General features: G+C 41.9%; 1 protein-coding gene across 1 annotated transcript in view; it reads left to right on the top strand.

Annotated features, from left to right (window-relative positions):
* The window catches only part of LOC145406591 (putative inorganic phosphate cotransporter), a 60309-nt gene that overhangs the window by 22000 nt on the left and 18275 nt on the right, over positions 1–20034 (top strand). The window contains exons 2-4 of the mRNA XM_080277666.1: positions 16788–16963; positions 18353–18586; positions 18883–18904. Coding sequence (XP_080133792.1) covers positions 16788–16963; positions 18353–18586; positions 18883–18904 — 432 coding nt within the window. The remainder of the gene's footprint in view (positions 1–16787; positions 16964–18352; positions 18587–18882; positions 18905–20034) is intronic.

Below are 20034 nucleotides of genomic sequence, written 5' to 3'. Positions count from 1 at the left end.
TTTTTCCTTACTTCATTCTTTCCTCGTCCTTCTGCCTACGGGTGATTTTACACTCCCTCTTCTGTCCATCTTTCCTTCATTCTTTCCTCGTCCTTCTGCTTGTGGGTGACTCTATACTAAGTGACAAGCTAAATGGTTTGCTGTACACCAGGAAACCATTTACTACGCTGGGTGGTAACCATATAACCAAATTTTGGCACCTTGTGGTTTAGTGGGTAATTACGGCTCTCCAATCGGATTGAGCCGGTGTAGGTTTATATCCAAGGGATGGTTGGGGTTATTGCTCACGTAATGCCACTCAGGGATGAGTGAGGCTGGTCACTCATCTTAAATGTCAGGACCAACTTGCCTAGCCCCGGGGTCCTGCGCTCCTCGTGGCACAACGTAGGATTGGATGATGGATGGATGATAAAGAGAAGAGACGATGAATCAACTGATTCTCTCTCTCTCTCTCTCTCTCTCTCTCTCTCTCTCTCTCTCTCTCTCTCTCTCTCTCTCTCTCTCTCTCGTGAAACAGGTAAGTGTAAGTGAGAGGAAGGTAAGGGGCAAGGGAGGATGGCAGGGATCATAGGTTAGGCCAGTCTAATATGCAGGTAAATACTGACCCCTTACACTGTTGTCAGATTTACGGATAGCCTTGGAGAGACTGCACACGTTCTTTTGGAGGCAACTGTACCATGGTGTCTCTGGGGTAGAAAGAAAGACTGAACTACAATAAATAGGATTATTGTTTTTGTCTTTTTGGCCCGGGCAACGCCGGATACCCCTGCTGGTGTGTGTGTGTGTGTGTGTGTGTGTGTGTGTGTGTGTATAATATATATATATATATATATATATATATATATATATATATATATATATATATATATATATATATATATATATATATATATGATTATACAGTCATTGTAAGTGGAGTGATAGGAGAATGGGAGGGAGACGATGGGATGTGGGTGGAACAGGGCGGGGAAAGTTGGATATATCAGCAGAGTAGAGAGGATGGGGTGGGGGGTTGTGTGAAGGGCAGAGGTGGGGTGGCTAGCAGCAGGCACCACTACACCGCCAGCCCTCGCCGCCAAAGCTTCTGCCGTGGATTACTGAGAATACAACCCAAAAAAACTCGGTACCGTCGTGACCTCGGCTTAAAGAAGAGCAATGGTTGTATCAAGCTGTAGGCGGCGCTTTGACCTGCTCTTCACTGCCCAGTACCCAAGCTGTGGTGAGGACATTTAAAGGGTGAGTGAGTGAGCCCCCGGGAGTTGGACATTCAGAAGTGAAGAGAGACAATAATAGTTTACCATAATGTGAGACTTCAACGTCAACGTATAGGAAAGAACCCCTGAATCCTGGTTTTCTGTAAGGTAGTTGTCTGCCATCACATCTTTACGTCTTATTGTCGTGATCCTCGTCATAGTGTCAGTGGTATGGTCCAAGTTTTCTCTCTCAACTTACGTCATATTTTAAACGTTGTAAATTAGGGGGAACTGTCAGATCGGCTTTACAGACAGCAGTAGAAGTTTTCATCATGCATCATCATCATCCGGACCTCCTTTCCCACCCAAGGGCAGGGTGAGGAGTAGAAGTTTTAAGGAGTAATATTGCGGTAAATTAAGAATGGATGGGGAGCGCGGTAGCTTGGTGATGGGTGTCGGGCTCGTAATAGTGAGGTTGCGAGTTTGCGCCCTTCCCGGTGGCTGTTGTGCTGGGAGGGGTAGCGCACTCCTGTAACCCTAGCAGGGCTATATGATCTGATGAGGTCTGGCTCGGGGATTAATCCCTTTTTAAGGATGGATTAACAGTTAAAAAGAACGTGTAAAGGCGACACATAACGAAGATTGACTGTGCAGCTGAGGACTAGAATATTACTCCTGCATTTTAATCGAATAGTTATGAAACGTTTACCTGATATTTTGACACGATTATAGGACATATCACATTACTAGGTTTAGAAAATCATTGCTCATTGTGTCTATTTTTTACAGTTAAGTGAACTGATATTTACAGTCGCAAGTGTGCGTGTTTGAAGATCGGCTGTGCTATTTTTCTCTGACTTGGCTGGTGGTAGGTGGTGGCGACCATCACCCAATGACGATGTGATGCTTCTTACTTCCTTCTCACTAAACAACACTCGTTTTTTGTGTTTGTCTTCCTTTCTTCCTGCATCTCCCTTTCCACCCTGTCCCTTTTTATTACTCTTCTTTCCACTTCAGGTGGCTCTGCACTGGGTGGCAAATCTAATGATTTCCTATTACCTAGGGAATCATTCACAACACAGGGTAGTAACCATATAATCAAATAACGGGGTGATGAGGAGCCTGCTAAGGTGCTCCTGCTAACTGGATGGAAAGACGCAAATGCGGCGGCCATCCAGGAGCCAACCTCCACACTTTTCCCCGTGCCTCGCTGAGGTGAGATGATGCCAACTGCAAGGGAACATCGGTTCACTGCACGGGACGGCCCTGCACGGACGATTGCTTGCGTGTGGTTGATGGATCTGCTAAGCCAGACAGACCGGGGTTGATCAACAACAACTCTTAACATGGCCTAAAACTGCAGTCCCTCCAATTTGCATGTTGAGTTGTAGCGATAGATTAACACTAGAATAAGATGCTCGTCACGAATTTGTGCTGTTTAAAGGATTTAGAGCTGCAGTAGTCTTTTTATTTTATTTTTTTTTTTTTCTTACCACTGATCTACATGAAAGTAAGTTGCAGAGACAAAATTTGGCCCAAGTTACAGAGAAGGAACTACAGCACATTCATAAACCCTTTCATCCATCGTGTATTGACAGTATAGTACCGTTAATTGTTCAACGGAAGAATTTTAACCTCTTTGGAGAATAGTTGTGTAGTGTGGAGATAATTTGAAGAGGGTCCAGGTCGGGCCGAAAATGTTAAATTTCCCCAAACATGCAACTTCTACAAAAGCGGGCGAAATTCTTCCAACCCCCCACCCTTCTCCATGATTATTTTTGTTTTCCAATCATATTCTTGCTACCGCGAGAGGAATTATCAGTTTTGTCACTGTATTCCTGCTGTTACCAGACAAATCTGTTCAAGTTCTGCATTATATTCTTGCCGACACCTGACGACTTTGCTCACGTTAGCTGTGCATTTTATTGTCAGACGATTTTTGCACCATTTTATTGTTGCCATCGCCAGACGAGTTTATTCACCTTTAGCATTTTATTCTTGTTGCCACCAGACGATGTTGTTAAACTTCATCTTTGCGTATGCTGACACCGGACGATTTTATTCAGCTTAGAAGAGAACCCACGTGATGAAGGAGTTAGCAAAACCCTCTATTATCCCCATCTTCACGAGGTCTTTTTTATATAATTTCTGCTTCCACTAGACTGTTTTATTTATCCTATGTCAGATATTTTTTAATGAGGGGGTTAAGGAAAGCTACATCTGACAGCTTCATTCCGAAAAGTTCCTCAACAGCTGAGTAAAATCACCTGGACTTAACATGAACAAACTAAAAAGAAGACATTGTACTAACAAAGTAAAAAGAAGTTTATCACTGACCAGAGGAACGAGGTATCTAGAATTAACCCCCTCACTCTTGACGCTTTTTAAACAATGCTTAATACCTTCAGGTGATTTTATGCAGCTGAGGAGAAATTTTTCGAAATGGAGGGCATAGAGTTTAGCCTTCAACCTCTCCACTACAAGACGTCTTTAGGGGCGTTCAGAAACGCAGGAGTTGCCAGTAATCTCCGGGTAATTTAATTTGGAACTCGGTCAACTACTCCCGGCTTGCACAGCCGTAGATTTTCTAAAATCCCATCTATGATATTTAGTGATGAAGAGTACATAAATTCTTCAATACTGTAATCATTGATTATTATACGAGTTTTCTATATATGATTTACTAAGCAAAATACTGCAGTACTTACTGGAATGCATAAAACAAGTGGTCCGTTTGCATTTTATCACATTAGAAGTCTCGCTGCATGTTTAATTGGAAACACTTATCATTTAGTTATCAAAGAGATTAATGTTTCATCTGACAAATACTGAAGAGAATTTACCGACTACATTATAGAAACGGCACAATCTATGAAAGGCAAAATCATGCGAAGACGAAGCCGCCGACCGAAATCGCAAGCCTATGTTTCCAGCAAGACGACAACAAAACATGGCGTGGGTGAGTGCATACAATATTCATCTGATTCCCATAAATATTTTGCAGCCAAACAACTTCTTGTTAGTTTCATGTATATTTCAGAAAGTTTTATTTGAGTAAAACTATATTAAAACACACGGCTGGAATAAAAGTAATCGGTTTTAAATTACGAAGAATATTTGTCCCGAGGTTTAGACGGTTAGTTTAGTTAGTTTATTGACTCCCTTTACTGAGGCTTCTTTTCCTCAGTTTGTTGAGTAAATATGTTCATAAAATCATACTTATGAACGAAGTGATAAACACAAAACATTAGTTAAGTTGGCCGCATTTTTATTCTTCAAATTAAGTTATCAGGTGAAAATTGGCGACTTTTGAGAGTTTGTGAACGCTCCTGTTCATCTGGTGGTGGTCTGATGAAAAATGCGTGATCCGATCGGATGGGGTGAGTGATATTTGTATGTTTCGAGTTAATTCTTAGTAACTAAAAACGTAGGTTGATGCTATACGAAGGCTAATCGAAAATATGTATGGTTACTTAAGGAGGAAAAATATTACAGTGCTTATCTATTATTTATATATTTATATACTGATTTGTTCTGACTGGCCATTTGCTGTACAGTTCATTCCTTAAGACCCAGAAGTTCTACGTGACACACAGCTTTCACATGTCATTCCTCCTGCGCTAGTGCACGCCGTTCACACTGATTACATTCTAGGGCTGTCTCATTCAGGACTGATAGTATTACCGCGGGCGTTTTCAGGACATATTGGTTGTAACGAAATTCAGGTTACTAAACGGTTCCTTGCTTCAGTCTGGAATCGATCTCGCATCCTTTCGGATAGCAGTTTAATTAACACTATAGCTTACAACTTAAAAAAGTGGTTTTATTTTATACGCAATGAATTCTTTGGCTTATATTATCATGCTGACGTCAGACGATTACTGTAGATTAATCTCCAAGAGACCTACTGCATCAAACAGGAAAATTACACTGATTTACTCCACTACGATGACTCTTTTACTATTATAATCTTGCCACGGCCAGACAGTTTTGAAGCTTTGGAGAAACTTTTCGAACTGGAAGGGTTTCATAATGCCATCACAACTAAGCCCGAGTGAAATATCCAGTAGATTAAATACGACAGGCGGAATTGTTTCTAACCTTAGTCAGTTGTTATGGAGGAATGTCTACCCTGGAAATTCCTTAACATTCTGAAGCACCAATGACACACTCGGCCGAATTCAATTGTTTGCCGTTAGCTGGATTTAAATACTAGAGTTATTAAATACCAGAATTATTATTGGTACCCGTATTAACAGTGCCAAGATGCTGTGACTCACCCTCAACTGAATGAAATCATCTTGTATTAGCTGGATCATAACGCTAGAGATGTCCAGATCATAACAGGTTTAACCCTCTCAGTCCCATCCTTTTCGTTTTCGTTTTTGAAAGCTCCAACATGTTTGCATGCGCTGGCCTTGGTCACCTAATGGCAGCTCTCCATGCTTCTTGATCGCTGGTGGCTTCCCTGTTTAGTCCCCTAACCCTGAGGTCACACTTAATGACCTCCTCCCAGGTCATTTTCGGTCTACCTCTCACTTCCCTACCTCCAACATTAACTCTTCTCACTTTCTGCACCCAGTTATCATCCCCCATCCTCTCCACATGCCCAAACCATCTCAAGCTACCTTTCCTCATCACAACACTAATACACTCCATTCCCATCCTACCTCTCAACTCTTCCATCGTAAACCTAGCCCCCCCCAGGCCTTGCATTTAAGGACGCACCGGACATCCACCTAATCATTGCCATTTCTGTACGTTTTAGCCTGCGAATATCCTCTTCCTTAACTGCCCAGGCCTCACTACCATACAGTATTACATTCCTAACACATGCCGCATACAAAGATCCCTTTGTACAGAGGGAGAACCCTCTCAGTGTCAAGAGAGGCAACAGCTCCCTGAACTTCTTCCAACCACTCCTCACTCTAGCCACAGAGCTAACTCCTGCCCCACCTCCAGCACATAACACGTCTCCCAAATAACAAAACTCTTCCATACACTCAAGAGATTCACCAGCAAGTTCAATCTTTTCACGCCTGGCAATACGGTATTTACATGCTCTCCCCGACACACCGGACACATGAAATCAGCATTATCTCCTAGTCTACCTCTAATACCACTACATCTCTTATTCACCCACTTATCACAGACACTAAACACTCTATTCCTAAAATGTGTGTTGCACACAGTCATGTTCAAAACATATTTTTATTCTTGCCATCTCCAGACAATTTGATTTTCGCCTCAGGATTGATCTTTCGAAGTGGAGGGGTTACACAAACTTTCAACAACTCTCTCATTGTTAAGGTGCTCCTCTTAACCCCTTCTATCTGATTACATATTTTCTGTTATAGTCATGCCGCCTCCAAACTAATTCATTCAGTTCTGGCCAAGTCTGTACAAATGAAGTAGTAGTAGCAGTACGAGCATTATTATTATTATTAAATTCATTACTAAGAGTAGGTGGGGGCGCTCACCATCCACTCACTCGATGTAGTGCTGCTCTCGGGTGTCTGCCCTTTCCTCTCTTCCATCCTTCTTTCCTTCCATCCTCTTCTGTCTTTCCTTCAGTCTTTCCTGGTCGTTCTTCCTGCGGGTGACTTTACACTCCCTTTGTCTTTCTTTCCTTCATTCTTTCCTCTTCCTTCTGCCTGTGGGTGACTTTACACTACGCTTAGTGGTAACTATATAACCAAATTTTGGCGCCTGATGGTTTAGTGGGTAATTACGGCGCTCCAATCGGATTGAGCCTGTGAAGGTTTATATTCAAGGGGTGGTTGGAGTTTCTTTCTCATGTAATGCCACTCAGGGATGAGTGAGGCTGGTCACTCTCATCTTAAATGTCAGGACCAACTTGCTTAGCCCCGGGATCCTACGCTCTTCATGGGGCAACGTGGGATTGGATGATGGGTGGATGGAAATTCATTATTGTTGTTATTATTATTATTAGTAGTAGTAGTAGTAGTAGCAGTTGTAGTAGTTATTGTTGTTGTTGTTTTTGATGATGCCCAGGTTCATAATTATGAAATATTAGCCCAGTGGACTGCAGGAAGAAGTTGCCCTCCTACTCCAGTCCACTATCCTTCTTTTTTCTGGGGATAGAGAGGGACCTGAGGGACGTTTGTGTAACCGGGCAGCTACACCGCTTGGTTATATCAGTGCCTCCTCGTGAAGCCATCCCACTCTAGCGCCAAGTACAAAAGAGTAGCCTACAAAAGGAAAGCAAACAAAAACAGACCTTCTGGTCCTTTCGAGGCTGTTTATTACAGGATAGGCTATAACTAACGTAACTATTCTATCCTTCAAAGACACGGATAGGAAAATAGAAAGGCTCCCCCCACACACCAAACCCTCCAGCCGATTCAGGCAGGAAATGGTGAGAAAAAATACCATTCAGCATAGAAAGCTCTTGTGGAAATTTCATAGCACAGGATGAAAGAAAATCATATTCTGTACTATTTAACCTGCCAAGGAAACATCTAGTCACCTTAAGGAACATGGTGTTCTGTGGTTATTGGTACGCCCTCCATGTTTTAAACTGCAGGACATTTGAATTCATAAATATATTATTCAGAAGTGAACATGCATAGCCTGTATCTAACACCTGTTCGAAAAGTCTCATCAGTGCCGAGTAATATTGTCTGTCAGTAGCAGTAATAAAAAAAAAAAAGTCATCGGGTTGAAGGGGTTATGTTGGGTTAAATCTGAATGAGGTACTGGGACTGAAAGGGTTAGGATCCTTGACAATCAGGGACATACTGTTATCATAATACCGATGCGTCTGATTAATGCCTAATAAACAAACAACACAGTTACAGGTCAATACACAATAGCTTACAGAGAGAGAGAGTGTGTGTGTGTGTGTGTGTGTGTGTGTGTGTGTGTGTGTGTGTGTGTGTGTGTGTGTGTGTGAGATGTATTTAAGATAAGAGTGAAGTGGCAGTGGTGGGTGATAAACGCATCCAATCGAATAAATGTGATGAGATGTAGCTTCTTTTGTATTACATCATCTTTATCTCATTCATACTGCTACCTGACGATTATATTCACTCTATGAGAAACGTCTTGTGGTGATAGACACAAACTCTATCATCCTCTTTGCTAAGGGAGATCCGTCCTGAGCGCCACAGAAAAGTCAGGAGGGGGCAAGAATAAAATACTTGACGTCACCTCACTGAAGGAGTTGAGGGCACAGGAATTGGAGAATGTGAAGATGATCAAGGATTCGTGATGCGTTGTAAGGGTGGATCCCATCGACTTAATTCACGATAGTGATAATGAGATTGTAGTGACAATAATGCTGATGATGCTGATGTTAATGATGATGTTTTTTCATTCTATTCTTGCTAGCACCAAACACTTCTATTCAGTTAAGATGGACCTCCAGCAGCGAAGGAGTTAACCAAGCCTAACCCCTCCAGTTCCGAGAGTCTATACCAAGCTTATTCAAACCGTCAAGAGACAGTAACAGTTTAATAAAAATTCTGTACTTGGATTGAAGGAGGGAAAGAAAAAGTGCAAAAAAAAAAAAAAAAAAAGAAAATGTGGCAGAGGTGCAGAGATCATTTTTTTTTTTTTTTTTTTTTTTTTTATGGGGAAGTAAGTGTGGGAGAAAGGAAAGTCATGCATGACAGTATTTACTAGTTTCAGTACTAGCGTACAGGAGTGAAGCGTGAACAATACCTGAGGGACAAAGATAAAAAATGAAAACACAAGTTGCCAAGAAAGTAGTTTTGGTTGGATTGAAAGATAAATGACTGGATTCGTGAAGAATGTAATGTCGAGGCTGATTTGGTGGGACAAATTAGAAGACACACTACGGTGGCTCGGCGATACGGAATGAATGGAGAGTGAGAGACTAAGTGGGTGTATGAGTGTGTATTGTTTGGAAGGAGGAGAGGATGACCAAGAACAAGGCTACGTAAAAAAGTATATGCAAGTGAGGTGTTTCGAAAGAGAGGAAGACTAAGTACAAAATTACGTAAAAGAGAGTATCAGAGTGAAGTGGTTAAAATGAGCAGAAGACGGAGACCGAGAACAGGTTATGTAAAAGCGTAAGAGTTGAGGTGGTTGGGAGGAGGAAGAGAGAGTGGCCGAGAACATGGTAAGAAAGTGTAAGAATGATGTAGTTGGGAGAAGAGAGAGAGACTGAGAACAAAACTACGTAAGAGAGTGTAGGCTAAGGATGAAACTATTTCACGGGATGAGATAAAATTTCGTCATCGTTATTTTCATCTTTGTTCGTCATCAATCCTTACCATCACCTTCACATTATTATTTTTTCTTTCATCCTCGTTATCGTTATATATCTTTAACTAAATACCATTATAATCTTCATCTTAATCTTTATCTTAGTTTTTCGTCATTTATCATCACAACCTCCATCACCATCATCATCATCATCATCACCACCACCATCACCCTCATCATCACAACCATCATCTACCTTTTGCTCCTCCTCATGCACATCATCATCATCATCATCATCATCCTAATGTAACATTTCCATGTTAAAATTAACCTATCAAATCAGCAAATTAACGTGTGTGTGTGTGTTTTTTTTTTTTTTAGGGAACAGTTTGCTGGTTCCTGGCCTTAGGTTCCTTCTTCCTTGTATTAAAAAAAAAAATCAGTTCAATGTTTGCGGTACTAGCTAAAACTAAGCGGTGGACCAGGACCATGTTATCTATTTTTTTTTTTTTTTCATCCACCAGACGCAATCAACTCTCGGCACCTCTGTTTCCTCTCTTGAATCGAAGACTGCAATGTCTACCCCAAGAAGAAAAGAGATGGAGGAGGAACAGGAGGAGGGTGATGGAAATGCAGTAAACGAAGCAAGAAATCAAGGAAAAGAAGAGGAAGAAAATGGAGAATGGGAGGCGATGGTCTGTAATAGGGATGTAATTATAAACAGCACCGAGACAACCCTAGACGACTGTATTAAAGACGGTAAGTATTTTAATGAGAGAGAGAGAGAGAGAGAGAGAGAGAGAGAGAGAGAGAGAGAGAGAGAGAGAGAGAGAGAGAGAGATTGCTTTGATATGATGCAATTTTATTATAGTATTCATCATGTGTGGGAATGCATAAAGCCGACAGAGACATATAGAACCTCCAAGAAATTATCCTCTTAAAAATAGCACCATCTTACTGATAAGCGATAAGTTACTGAATTATACTTTCAGCATATGAGTGAGATAAGGGTGAAATACAGCGTTCATGAAACTTTTACTATCACACACCACCTCCGAGGCTGATTATTGTCGTCTGTTGGTAACAAGAATGTGGTAAAAATGCTTCCTTGGGATGGAGTTAAAATCATCTAACAAATTGGTCGCCAAATTCACGCGATTAGATAGTCAGATAACATAGATAGACCAGATAGTAATGATTTGACTCAATATACAATATACAGTCTCAAGTTCAGGTTGCTCAAAACAGAGGATAAAACGTAACTCGGTATGAAAGTTTAAGTTGTTTTTAAGGAAGAGATCGTTATGTATCTGTCTTTCTTTCTGTCTGTCTTTTTTTTTTTTTTAAACCGTAGCAGGTTGCAGATCGGATGGTATTACTCAAGGGTATTTTCTTACAATATCTTTTTATTCTACTTTCCACCCAAATCATTGTACAACAAGATCTGAACCCAACATTGTAATTCAGAAGTGATGTGTTACTGTACGAATGATGTAAGACGTAATATATCTTTAAAAATCTATTGCCTAATACTGACAGTCTCACCTGCTGCCATGTAGTAAGAATGATGTAACAGATTCTGCAGGATGTCACTTGCTTATAGGCAAATTGGTTTTTCTTTTCAGTTTATTCGTTTCCTTCTCTTTCCACTTCTTCATCTCTCCACTTTTCTCCTTCCTCCTTTCCATGTCCCCTTCCTTCTCCTTTCCCCTCTCTTCCATCTCTCTCTCTCTTTTTTTTTTTTCCTCCCTCGTTTTCATGTCTTTTATTTCCCTCTCCCATACTTCTCCTCTTGTTCCCTTCTTTTATGTCAGCTCTCTCCTCTCCTCCCACCTCCAATGGCCTCAATTTCTTTCTGTTTCCTTCCATCTCCGTTTATCATTTTTCCCATTCCTTCTGTATCTTCTCCCCATCTTCTCTTTCTTCTCCTTTCTACCCTCCTTGCCCTTCTTGTCCATCGTCCTCTGTTTCCTCATCTCCATTTTTTCTTTCCCCATCTCCCCGCATCCTGTCACTCTCCTCTTCTTCCTTCCTCTCTTCCTTCCACCCATTCTCCTCTCTTCCTCTCCTCTCCTCCCTTCTCTCTCTCTTCCTCCCTCCTTTCCTTCTACATTCTCTTTCCCTTCCCACCTACCCTCACCCCTCTCTCCCCTCTTCTCCCTGCCAACGTCTATGTTGGCACCTGTTGGTGGTAAAAAAAAAAAAAAAAAAAAAAAAAAAGTACTCTTGCTGTCTTGCATACCTGGCCATTTTGTTATTCCACTTCGTTTCTCACGAAGTGGAATCTTAGGTCATGTCCGTCCGTCCGTACGTCCGTTCGTCCATTCCAAGCTGTATCTCAGAAACCATTTGTTGGAATTTTCTCATATTCTGTATGATTGTAGGGCCATAGAGGAGTTTGATGCCCGTATTTTCGAAATTTTGAAAAAATCCAAGATGGCCGACTTATGACCATTTTTCTATTTTTTAAACTTTAAATCCTTTATATCTCCTTTACTTTAACACATAGGTTTACAGGTTGTAACGAAGTGGACTATAGTCTCTGTGGATTCATCTTTATTTTGGTCTGTATTGGTTTTTGCATGTCATGAAATTGTCATTGTGTTAGTTTTGATTGTTTTGTTTACCCAGAGGGACAGTTTATTTGGGTTGGTCTTTTTGTCTCATACTGCCTTTGATTTCGCAGGTGCTTTAAAACGACCGTCATTAATTACGGCTTGCCAACAGCTTCGCGCACTCAGTTTTAGTAACAAGACCCATAAAGTACTGTACCTTACCAGTGTTCCCGAGTGTTGACGGGGAGAGAGAGAGAGAGAGAGAGAGAGAGAGAGAGAGAGAGAGAGAGAGAATTTTAATTTCCGCTGTGCTTCACATTTTGAAACAGGACGAAGAATTCCGAAATACCGTAGTGCAAGTTCTGCGTAAATAACTATAACATAGTCGCACATTACCCTTTAACCCCTGCGCTTGCACAGTGGTAACGGAAACAGTGATTTGATCGGCGTGTGTGTGTGTGTGTGTGTGTGTGTGTGTGTGTGTGTGTGTGTGTGTGTGTGTGTGTGTGTGTTTATCTCTGCCTGTGTATTAACAAAATAACTCGTATAGTTTGTATATACTTTTAACCAAAGTAGGTGGAAGGGCTGAATGGCAGCCATTGAGCAAAGTTGTTGATTTTAAGAACAATAGGCCAAGGTTAGGGTTGTATGAAAAGGTCAAAGTTTGCCATTCCAGATTCAACTTAAAGTTTTATCCAGTTTTGACCAAACATAGGAGCCGCGTTGAGATTAAGATTTGAATAAAGTTACTCAGTTTTGACAACAGTCAGAGGCCAAGTTGACAGGCCAAGGTCAAAGGTCGACCTGTGTGTGTGTGTGTGTGTGTGTGTGTGTGTGTGTGTGTGTGTGTGTGTGTGTGTGATAGCAAAGTAACTCAAGTAGTTTTTAATCCGATTTTAGTCCAACTCCTTGGAAAATGTTGAGGGCCAGCCAAAGAACAAAATCTTTGTCGTTTTTAGAACAATAGGTCAAAGATCGGTGTCACAGGGGAAGGTTAACTTAAAGTTTTTATCCGACTTACACCAAACTTTGTGGAAGGTTGATGACAAGCAAGAATAAAAGGATTCTGCTTTGAGAAAAATTAGTCAGTTCACAGGGAAAGATTAAAGGTCAAGGTCACAGGGAGAGGTTAAAGGGCACGGTCAACTCAGATAGTTTTGATCTGATTTGAACCTACTTTGGTGGAAGTGATTAGGGTCGGGCAAAAACGGAGGGATTCAGTTTTGAGAATAATGAGTTGAAGGTCAGTCAAAGGGCAAGGCCAAAGGTCGACCCATGTGTCTGAGTGTGAAGAAAATAACTGAAACGGTTTTGATTTTTTTGGTCAAACTTGGTGAATGAGTTGAAAATCACCGAAGAGGGTGATTTTTTTCTTTTCTTTATAACAACAGGCCAAAGGTCAGGGTCGCATGGCAATGTCAGTGTAAACAATTTTCATCCGATGTAGACTAAGCTTCGTGGAAGGAGTCTCGTTAAAAGAAGGGCAACAGGATTCGAATTTGAGAACAAGCATTCAAAGGCCAAGATCACAGGGAATGGTCAAATGTTAAGATCACTCGGCAAGGTCAACTCATTCAATTATGATCCGATATGAACCAAAGTCGGTGGATGGGTTAGAGGTTAGGCAAGAATGAAACAAAACGATTTTGAAACAATCTGTCGAAGGTCGAGGTCACAAAGCATAGTAAAATATTCAGTCTTTAAACTAGTTGATAGACGCGATTGTTGCACTCTAAGAGTGCTGTTTGTATATATATATATATATATATATATATATATATATATATATATATATATATATATATATATATATATATATAGAGCTTTGTAGTAATTTTACCATGGGCTAACTCATCAGTGCAGCTGAAACGACGGTATTATTATTGTTTCAGCCAGCCACAGAATAACGAGATATTTACCGTTTTTTTTTTTTTTTTTTTTAAGGTATGTTAGACAACATCATTTTACCGATATGAGTGCCAAAATACAGCCGAGAACCGTAACATTATTTGTATATGAATATACAGTACATATGTATATCATTCCTGTAATGTTTGCTGCAAAATGATCCAAAAACAGAACCAAGATCCGAAATTTGTACGCAAAATCTGGCTATTCAGTAAATGTGTTGGATGACAAAGCCAGTTTGGTGCTCCATGTGACGTCACGAGGGGGTGGGTGGGCGGGGCTTACCAGCCGTGCGCAAGGGTCTGCCTGTTGCGAGTTATTTTCCTATGGTGTTACCTGTGTCTACTCTGCGCCATTTCCCTACTATCGAATAACTAACCTTTTCATGCATTATAGAGTTTGCTTTTATACGTCCACTGATTCCTTGTTTGTCTAGAAATTTCTCGACTCAACAACAGATGGAGCCGTCTCTGCAATACACGAAACCGAGATGCGTAATACTGTATGCGGACTACCCTGTTCTGTCCTTGGGGAACGGGTCGGGATGGAGTGTAGAAGTCCAAACTTAAATCTGCGACAAGGATATGCTTGCAAAGATATAGTCATGAGGTTGTGACGGTGATGGATATATAATTATCAAAGCATTTGTTATGGTGTGTGTGTGTGTGTGTGTGTGTGTGTTTACCTAATTGTTCTTACCTGATTATCTTTACAGGAATGTGTGTGTGTGTGTGTGTGTGTGTGTGTGTGTGTGTGTGTGTGTGTGTGTGTGTGTGTGTGTTTACCTAATTGTTCTTACCTGATTATCTTTACAGGAATGTGTGTGTGTGTGTGTGTGTTCTTACCTGATCGTTCTTGCCAAATTGTCTTTACAGGAGTGTGTGTGTGTGTGTGTGTGTGTGTGTGTGTGTGTGTGTGTGTGTGTGTGTTCATACCTAATCGTTCTTGCCAAATTGTGTCTTTACAGGAATGTGTGTGTGTGTGTGTGTGTGTGTGTGTGCTTACCTGATCGTTCTTGCTAAATTGTACCTTTACAGGAATGTGTGTGTGTGTGTGTGTGTGTGTGTGTGTGTGTGTGTGTGTGTGTGTGTGTGTGTCATGAGAGAGAGAGAGAGAGAGAGAGAGAGAGAGAGAGAGAGATGAAGAGATTTTTAGATTGGTGAGATACCGTTTCTTGGAATCTTAACCTTTGTCTTACACCCTCAGTACAGTGAAATGTTTTCTTCTATATTCATGCTACCACAACACAAATTTAGTCAGCTTAGGAGAGACCTTCCCAAGTGGAGACTTTAGAGAGAAGTTTCATTAACCTCTCCAGTACAAAAGGCCTCCCCTAAGCTAAATAAAATGGTCTGGAGATAGCAAGAATACACCAACAAGGAATAAAGGTACTACACAGATGCAAAGCTGTGAGGGTCGTAAAATCTACGGGAGTGACATACCTTGCGTCCGAAAAACCTTAGGGTGCGACCGACTGAATGGGCTGCGCCAAGAGATGCTTTCACATCTTAAAAAAATAATCGTACTGAAAGGGTTAATATAGTATGAATGGATTTCTCGCAGGACAGTAAAAATAAAGACGAACCAGGAAATATTGACCTCTCGCTAACACGCTAATCTGTCATCCCTGTATACTGGGTGAGTTAAAAGAGCGGGATAATGGGAAAATTATTTCTGCGATGCTTCAGAATAATCCATCTTTTTCGACCTTGGACGTAGATATTACCACACGTCCGTTCCTTGAGTCCCTGTAGTCCTCCTTCATGAAATGTAAATTATGTTGCTGGACGGATGGTACAGTGAGGACTGAACTCGTAGTGGATTGCTGAGAAAGCAAGGTTAACTCCCTTAGTGCGACAATGTATCTCCTTCTTTTTTTTTTATATTGCTGTTATCTCTAGATGATTTTGTACAGTTTAGTAGAAACGTTTTGAACTTGAGGGCTTATAATTAAAAGACAGTCGTTAACTTATTCACCACTAGAGGGCCTTCCTAAATCAAAATAAAAACGACTAGCAATGTGAAGAATAGACTATAAAATAACGTCATCCGGTTGAAGTGGTTACGATGGTATAAGATATAGTGGAGGAAGGATTTTGAGGTGGAATCAGGGTGTGAAAACAAGGCAAAGTGGAGGTAGGGTGTAGTGGAGACAGGGTGTATTGTAGGCAGTAATCCAGGATGTAGTGAAAGCAGGGAGGCAGGGTGTAGTGAAGGCAGGGAGACAGGGTTTAATGAAAGCATGGAGGCGGGGTGCAGGGGAACAGTGTGGTGAAGGCAGAATGTGAAGAAGATAGGGTGTAGTGAAGCCAGAGTGTCATGAAGGCAGGGTGTATTGGAGGCAGGATGTGGAGAAGGCAGGTAGGGTGTAGTGAAGGTAGGGAGGAAGAGTGTAGCAGAAGTAGGGTATATTGAAGGCAGGGTGTAGAGGTGACCAGGATGTATAAGCAGGAGGTGGAGGAGGCAGGGTGTAGAGGGAGCCGTGAAAGTTTGCTTGATGAATGTGCATAGGAACGCTGTGGAAAGACTGTGTATGGAAGTTACGAGATTATGGAAAGGGAGGGTATGAAAAGACTGGATGTAGAAGGAAAACGTATGGAAGGATTAGAAGGAGGGAAAGGGCAGGAAAAGGATAAGGTAAGGTAGGACAAGTAATGAAATGGCGGCATATGCAGAACACTTACAGAAGGACAAGGACATGAAAACGTTTAGTGTTGATTGAATGGCTAAGGAAAGATGTGGAACAGCTAGGTGAGGTACGATAAGGTAAAAGCAGGAACAGGTTATGGAAAGAAAAAGTATGAAAAGACAGTACGTGGAAAAATAAGGTATAGCAAGGTGGAACAGAGTATGGAAGGAAAAGACATGGTAGAATGAGTAATAGATCAGTATATGTAAAAAAGTTAATCCTGACACTTGTAAAATTTGTATCGGTCAGGAGGCGCTATGTGGGGAGCGCGTCACACCCTGGGTCTGCTGGTATTCCTGGGGCTGATGCTGTCCCTCATGGAGCGGGTGGGTCTCTCCATCGCTATCGTGGCTATGGTGGGAACAGTACCACTCGCTCACAACCTCACCGACGTCTGTCCTCTCCCGCACACTGATGGAGGCAATGTCAGTTATTTGGTTAGTGATATGGTCTGTGTTGACTATCATCATTTTTCCGGTTTGTTTCGTCTCCGGTCCTATTTTCTCCTCTTTGCTTCTTTCTTCTTCTCTCTCTGTCCCAGTTTTCTGTCTTTCCTTCGATCTCCCCTCTCGTTTCTCCATTCCTCTTTCTGTACTTGATCATCTTCTCTTCTCTCCATTCCTCTTTCTGTGGGCTTTCTTCCTCTCTTCTCTCTTCTCCTCTTTCCTCCTCCTCACCAGTCGTTCACTGTCGTGGCCATAGTGGAAACAATACCACACACAGCCCCACCCATGTCTGTTCTCTCCGACATACTGATAAAGATAATATCAGTCAGTGTGATGAGTGAAGTGGTCTGCGTTGTTATTTGTATTATTCTTTCTTACGTTCTCTTTCCTCTCTGTTTCTTGTTTTTTCCTTCTCATTTCTCCTTTTCCTCCTCCCCATTTTCCTTCTTGTTTGTTTTAATGTTAACCCTTTCCTTTTTTTTCCTATCTGTTCCTTCTTGTCCATATTATCCCCCTCACTTTCATCCCTCCTTTTCGCCTTTGTCTTTCTCCTTACTTTTCTGTGTTCCATCTCTGTCACTGTTCTCTGCTTCCCTCTCCTTCCTTTTCTCTTCCCTCCCTTTCTCAGCTTTCACCTCTTGCCTCCTATTTCCCCTTCTCATTCACTTTTCTCCCTTGACTCCTCCCTCAGTCTCCCCACCTATTTCGTATTAATCTTCCACCTTCTCCCTCCCTCTCTCCCATCGCTTCCCTCCTTCCCTCTCATCTCTTCCCTCCCACTCTCTCCCTATTCCCCCCTCCTCCTTCTCCTTCTCTTTCCTGTTTTGCCTCCCAGCGGTTGGTTAAGAGATGATAACTAATCTTTGCTGTACCAATTATCTTATATTTTACCACCCCACACTTGCCGAACAGTTCTTGGCAGCTGTTTTCAAATCCAAATTATGGTCAGCGGATTATGTATCTCGGCAGCGTTTTGTGCTCACCAATTATACTGAAAAGCACGCGCAAAGGCCAGTATTTAGTTGCATGAGATGTTCACAGCAGGTTTTCTTGCTGCGTTTACTGATATATCTGCCCAACCTTTGTATGTTTCTTTTCTTTTTTTTTTTTTTTAAATCCTGCCCACTTCAATCATTAGGGGAAAATATGGTGGTGGTGGTGGTGGTGTTGACTGCGATGACGATGATGATGATGGTGAATACGATAGTGAGGGTAGGAATAATGAGGATAGTGACAATGATAATGAATGTTCGTTATTTTACATTGCGCGTACAGGACGGCCTCAGGTAAGACAAGCAAACCCAGCAGCTGCTTCTGCTGCTGGTGATGATGATATGATGATGATTCGGATGTTTATTACGCCAACAGAAGGGTGACTTCAGCTGGGACGAACAAACGCAAGGTCTGATCCTGGGTTCGTTCTTTTGGGGGTACACGATGACCAGTTTCGTGGGAGGGCGTGCGTCAGAGTACCTGGGAGGCCGCCTGGTGTTTGGCCTTGGTCTGGTGGTGCTCGCCGGCCTTGCACTCCTCTCGCCTATCTGTTTGGCCGTGTCTAAGGAACTCTTCATTGCTCTGAGGGTTGTGCAGGGACTGGCGCAGGTATGAAAGCAAGACTGGAGGAAAAGAGACACTGTTTACTTTACAGTTCAGATCCTTATTTCGTCTCCTCTTTCTCCCATCTGTGTGACCTCATCTGACGAGCTTTTCATTATTCTCAGGGTCGTGCGGGGACTGGCGCAGAAAATCTAAAACTTCCACACATTACGACACACAGCAATTATTTTACAGATAAGATCCCCATTTCAATCTCTCTCTCTCTCTCTCTCTCTCTCTCTCTCTCTCTCTCATCTGTGTGATTGCGTGGTCTTGACTAAGGAGCTCTTCATCGCTTTCAGAGTCCTGCTGTGATTGACGCAGGTAACGCTGCGTGACTGACACTGTTTCACTACGACATGATACATAACCATCGCTGTACAGTACAGGTCCAAATTTCAGCTTTGGATGTCTGGGGAGGTCTTCATCCGCCTCAGGGTCGCGCTGAGACTAGTACGGATGAGACAGTATGTGCGCGCTGCTGTCTGCAATTTTTCTTAAATATCTGTCTGAAGGCGTCTGAAGGCTGAATGGGTGAAAGTTGCGATCCTTTTTCTTAATTGTTTTCCCACTTTTCTTTTAAATTTTGCAGAGAAATGAGTTCCCTCAGTTGGAGGGAACTCATTGAGGCCCTAGAAATTTGAATTAGATCCTTATAGCTCAAAAGAAGTAACATGTGACTGGAGGTTACCATTACTGACTAGAATGTACACGACACAGAAAACACTGACACGAGATAACCGAAACATGCAGCACTGCACATATCATTTAAAACGTCTGATAGTGTTTATTGCGTGACATGGATGATTTTAGGTCATAGTCTGGCAGCGAGTCGATATCCCCGAGAAGCTTATCACAAACGATTGATTTCAGCCAAACACCAGGGTGTGGGAAGGTTATGGCATTGTTGACAGTAACATCATCGCTACACACTTTTCATGTAGTGTGTGTTTAGTCCACTGTTTTAATTTTCAAGATTTACTAATGAGACATACAACTAAGGGCAATATTGCCGTTGTTACTGCTTTGTTTTAAGTAAAGCATAGTAAAGAGACAGCGACCCAGACTTGTATGAAAGCATGAACTGTCCAACTTTTGGTGAAGAATTTCAAGTACACGGATGAATCCAAGTTCTTATCTCCCCTTCCCCCACCTGGTAGACTCAGGTTATTGTCCAGACCCTGGAAATCACCGGAAGACAGTTGAACATCCACCCATCCTTTACAGCCCAACAAATGAGAGAGAGAGAGAGAGAGAGAGAGAGAGAGAGAGAGAGAGAGAGAGAGAGAGAGAGAGGAGGCGGGCATTTATTTGGTAATGTACCTCCAGAGATGTGTGCAATAATCTATCCATAATTATCTTGGGTGTAAGAGCTTCTGTGCATAAAAGAAACCACGTCTCACAGCCAGAGAGAAAGAGAAGAAACTGGCTTTTGTAGGAAATATATTGACTGG

The sequence above is a fragment of the Coenobita brevimanus genome, chromosome 71 (genome assembly GCF_032717465.1).
Source record: "Coenobita brevimanus isolate Jiangsu-jjx chromosome 71, ASM3271746v2, whole genome shotgun sequence".
Classification (NCBI taxonomy): domain Eukaryota; kingdom Metazoa; phylum Arthropoda; class Malacostraca; order Decapoda; family Coenobitidae; genus Coenobita; species Coenobita brevimanus.
The sequence above is the reverse complement of the archived record's forward strand: the minus strand, read 5'-3'. Positions and strand labels throughout refer to the sequence as shown.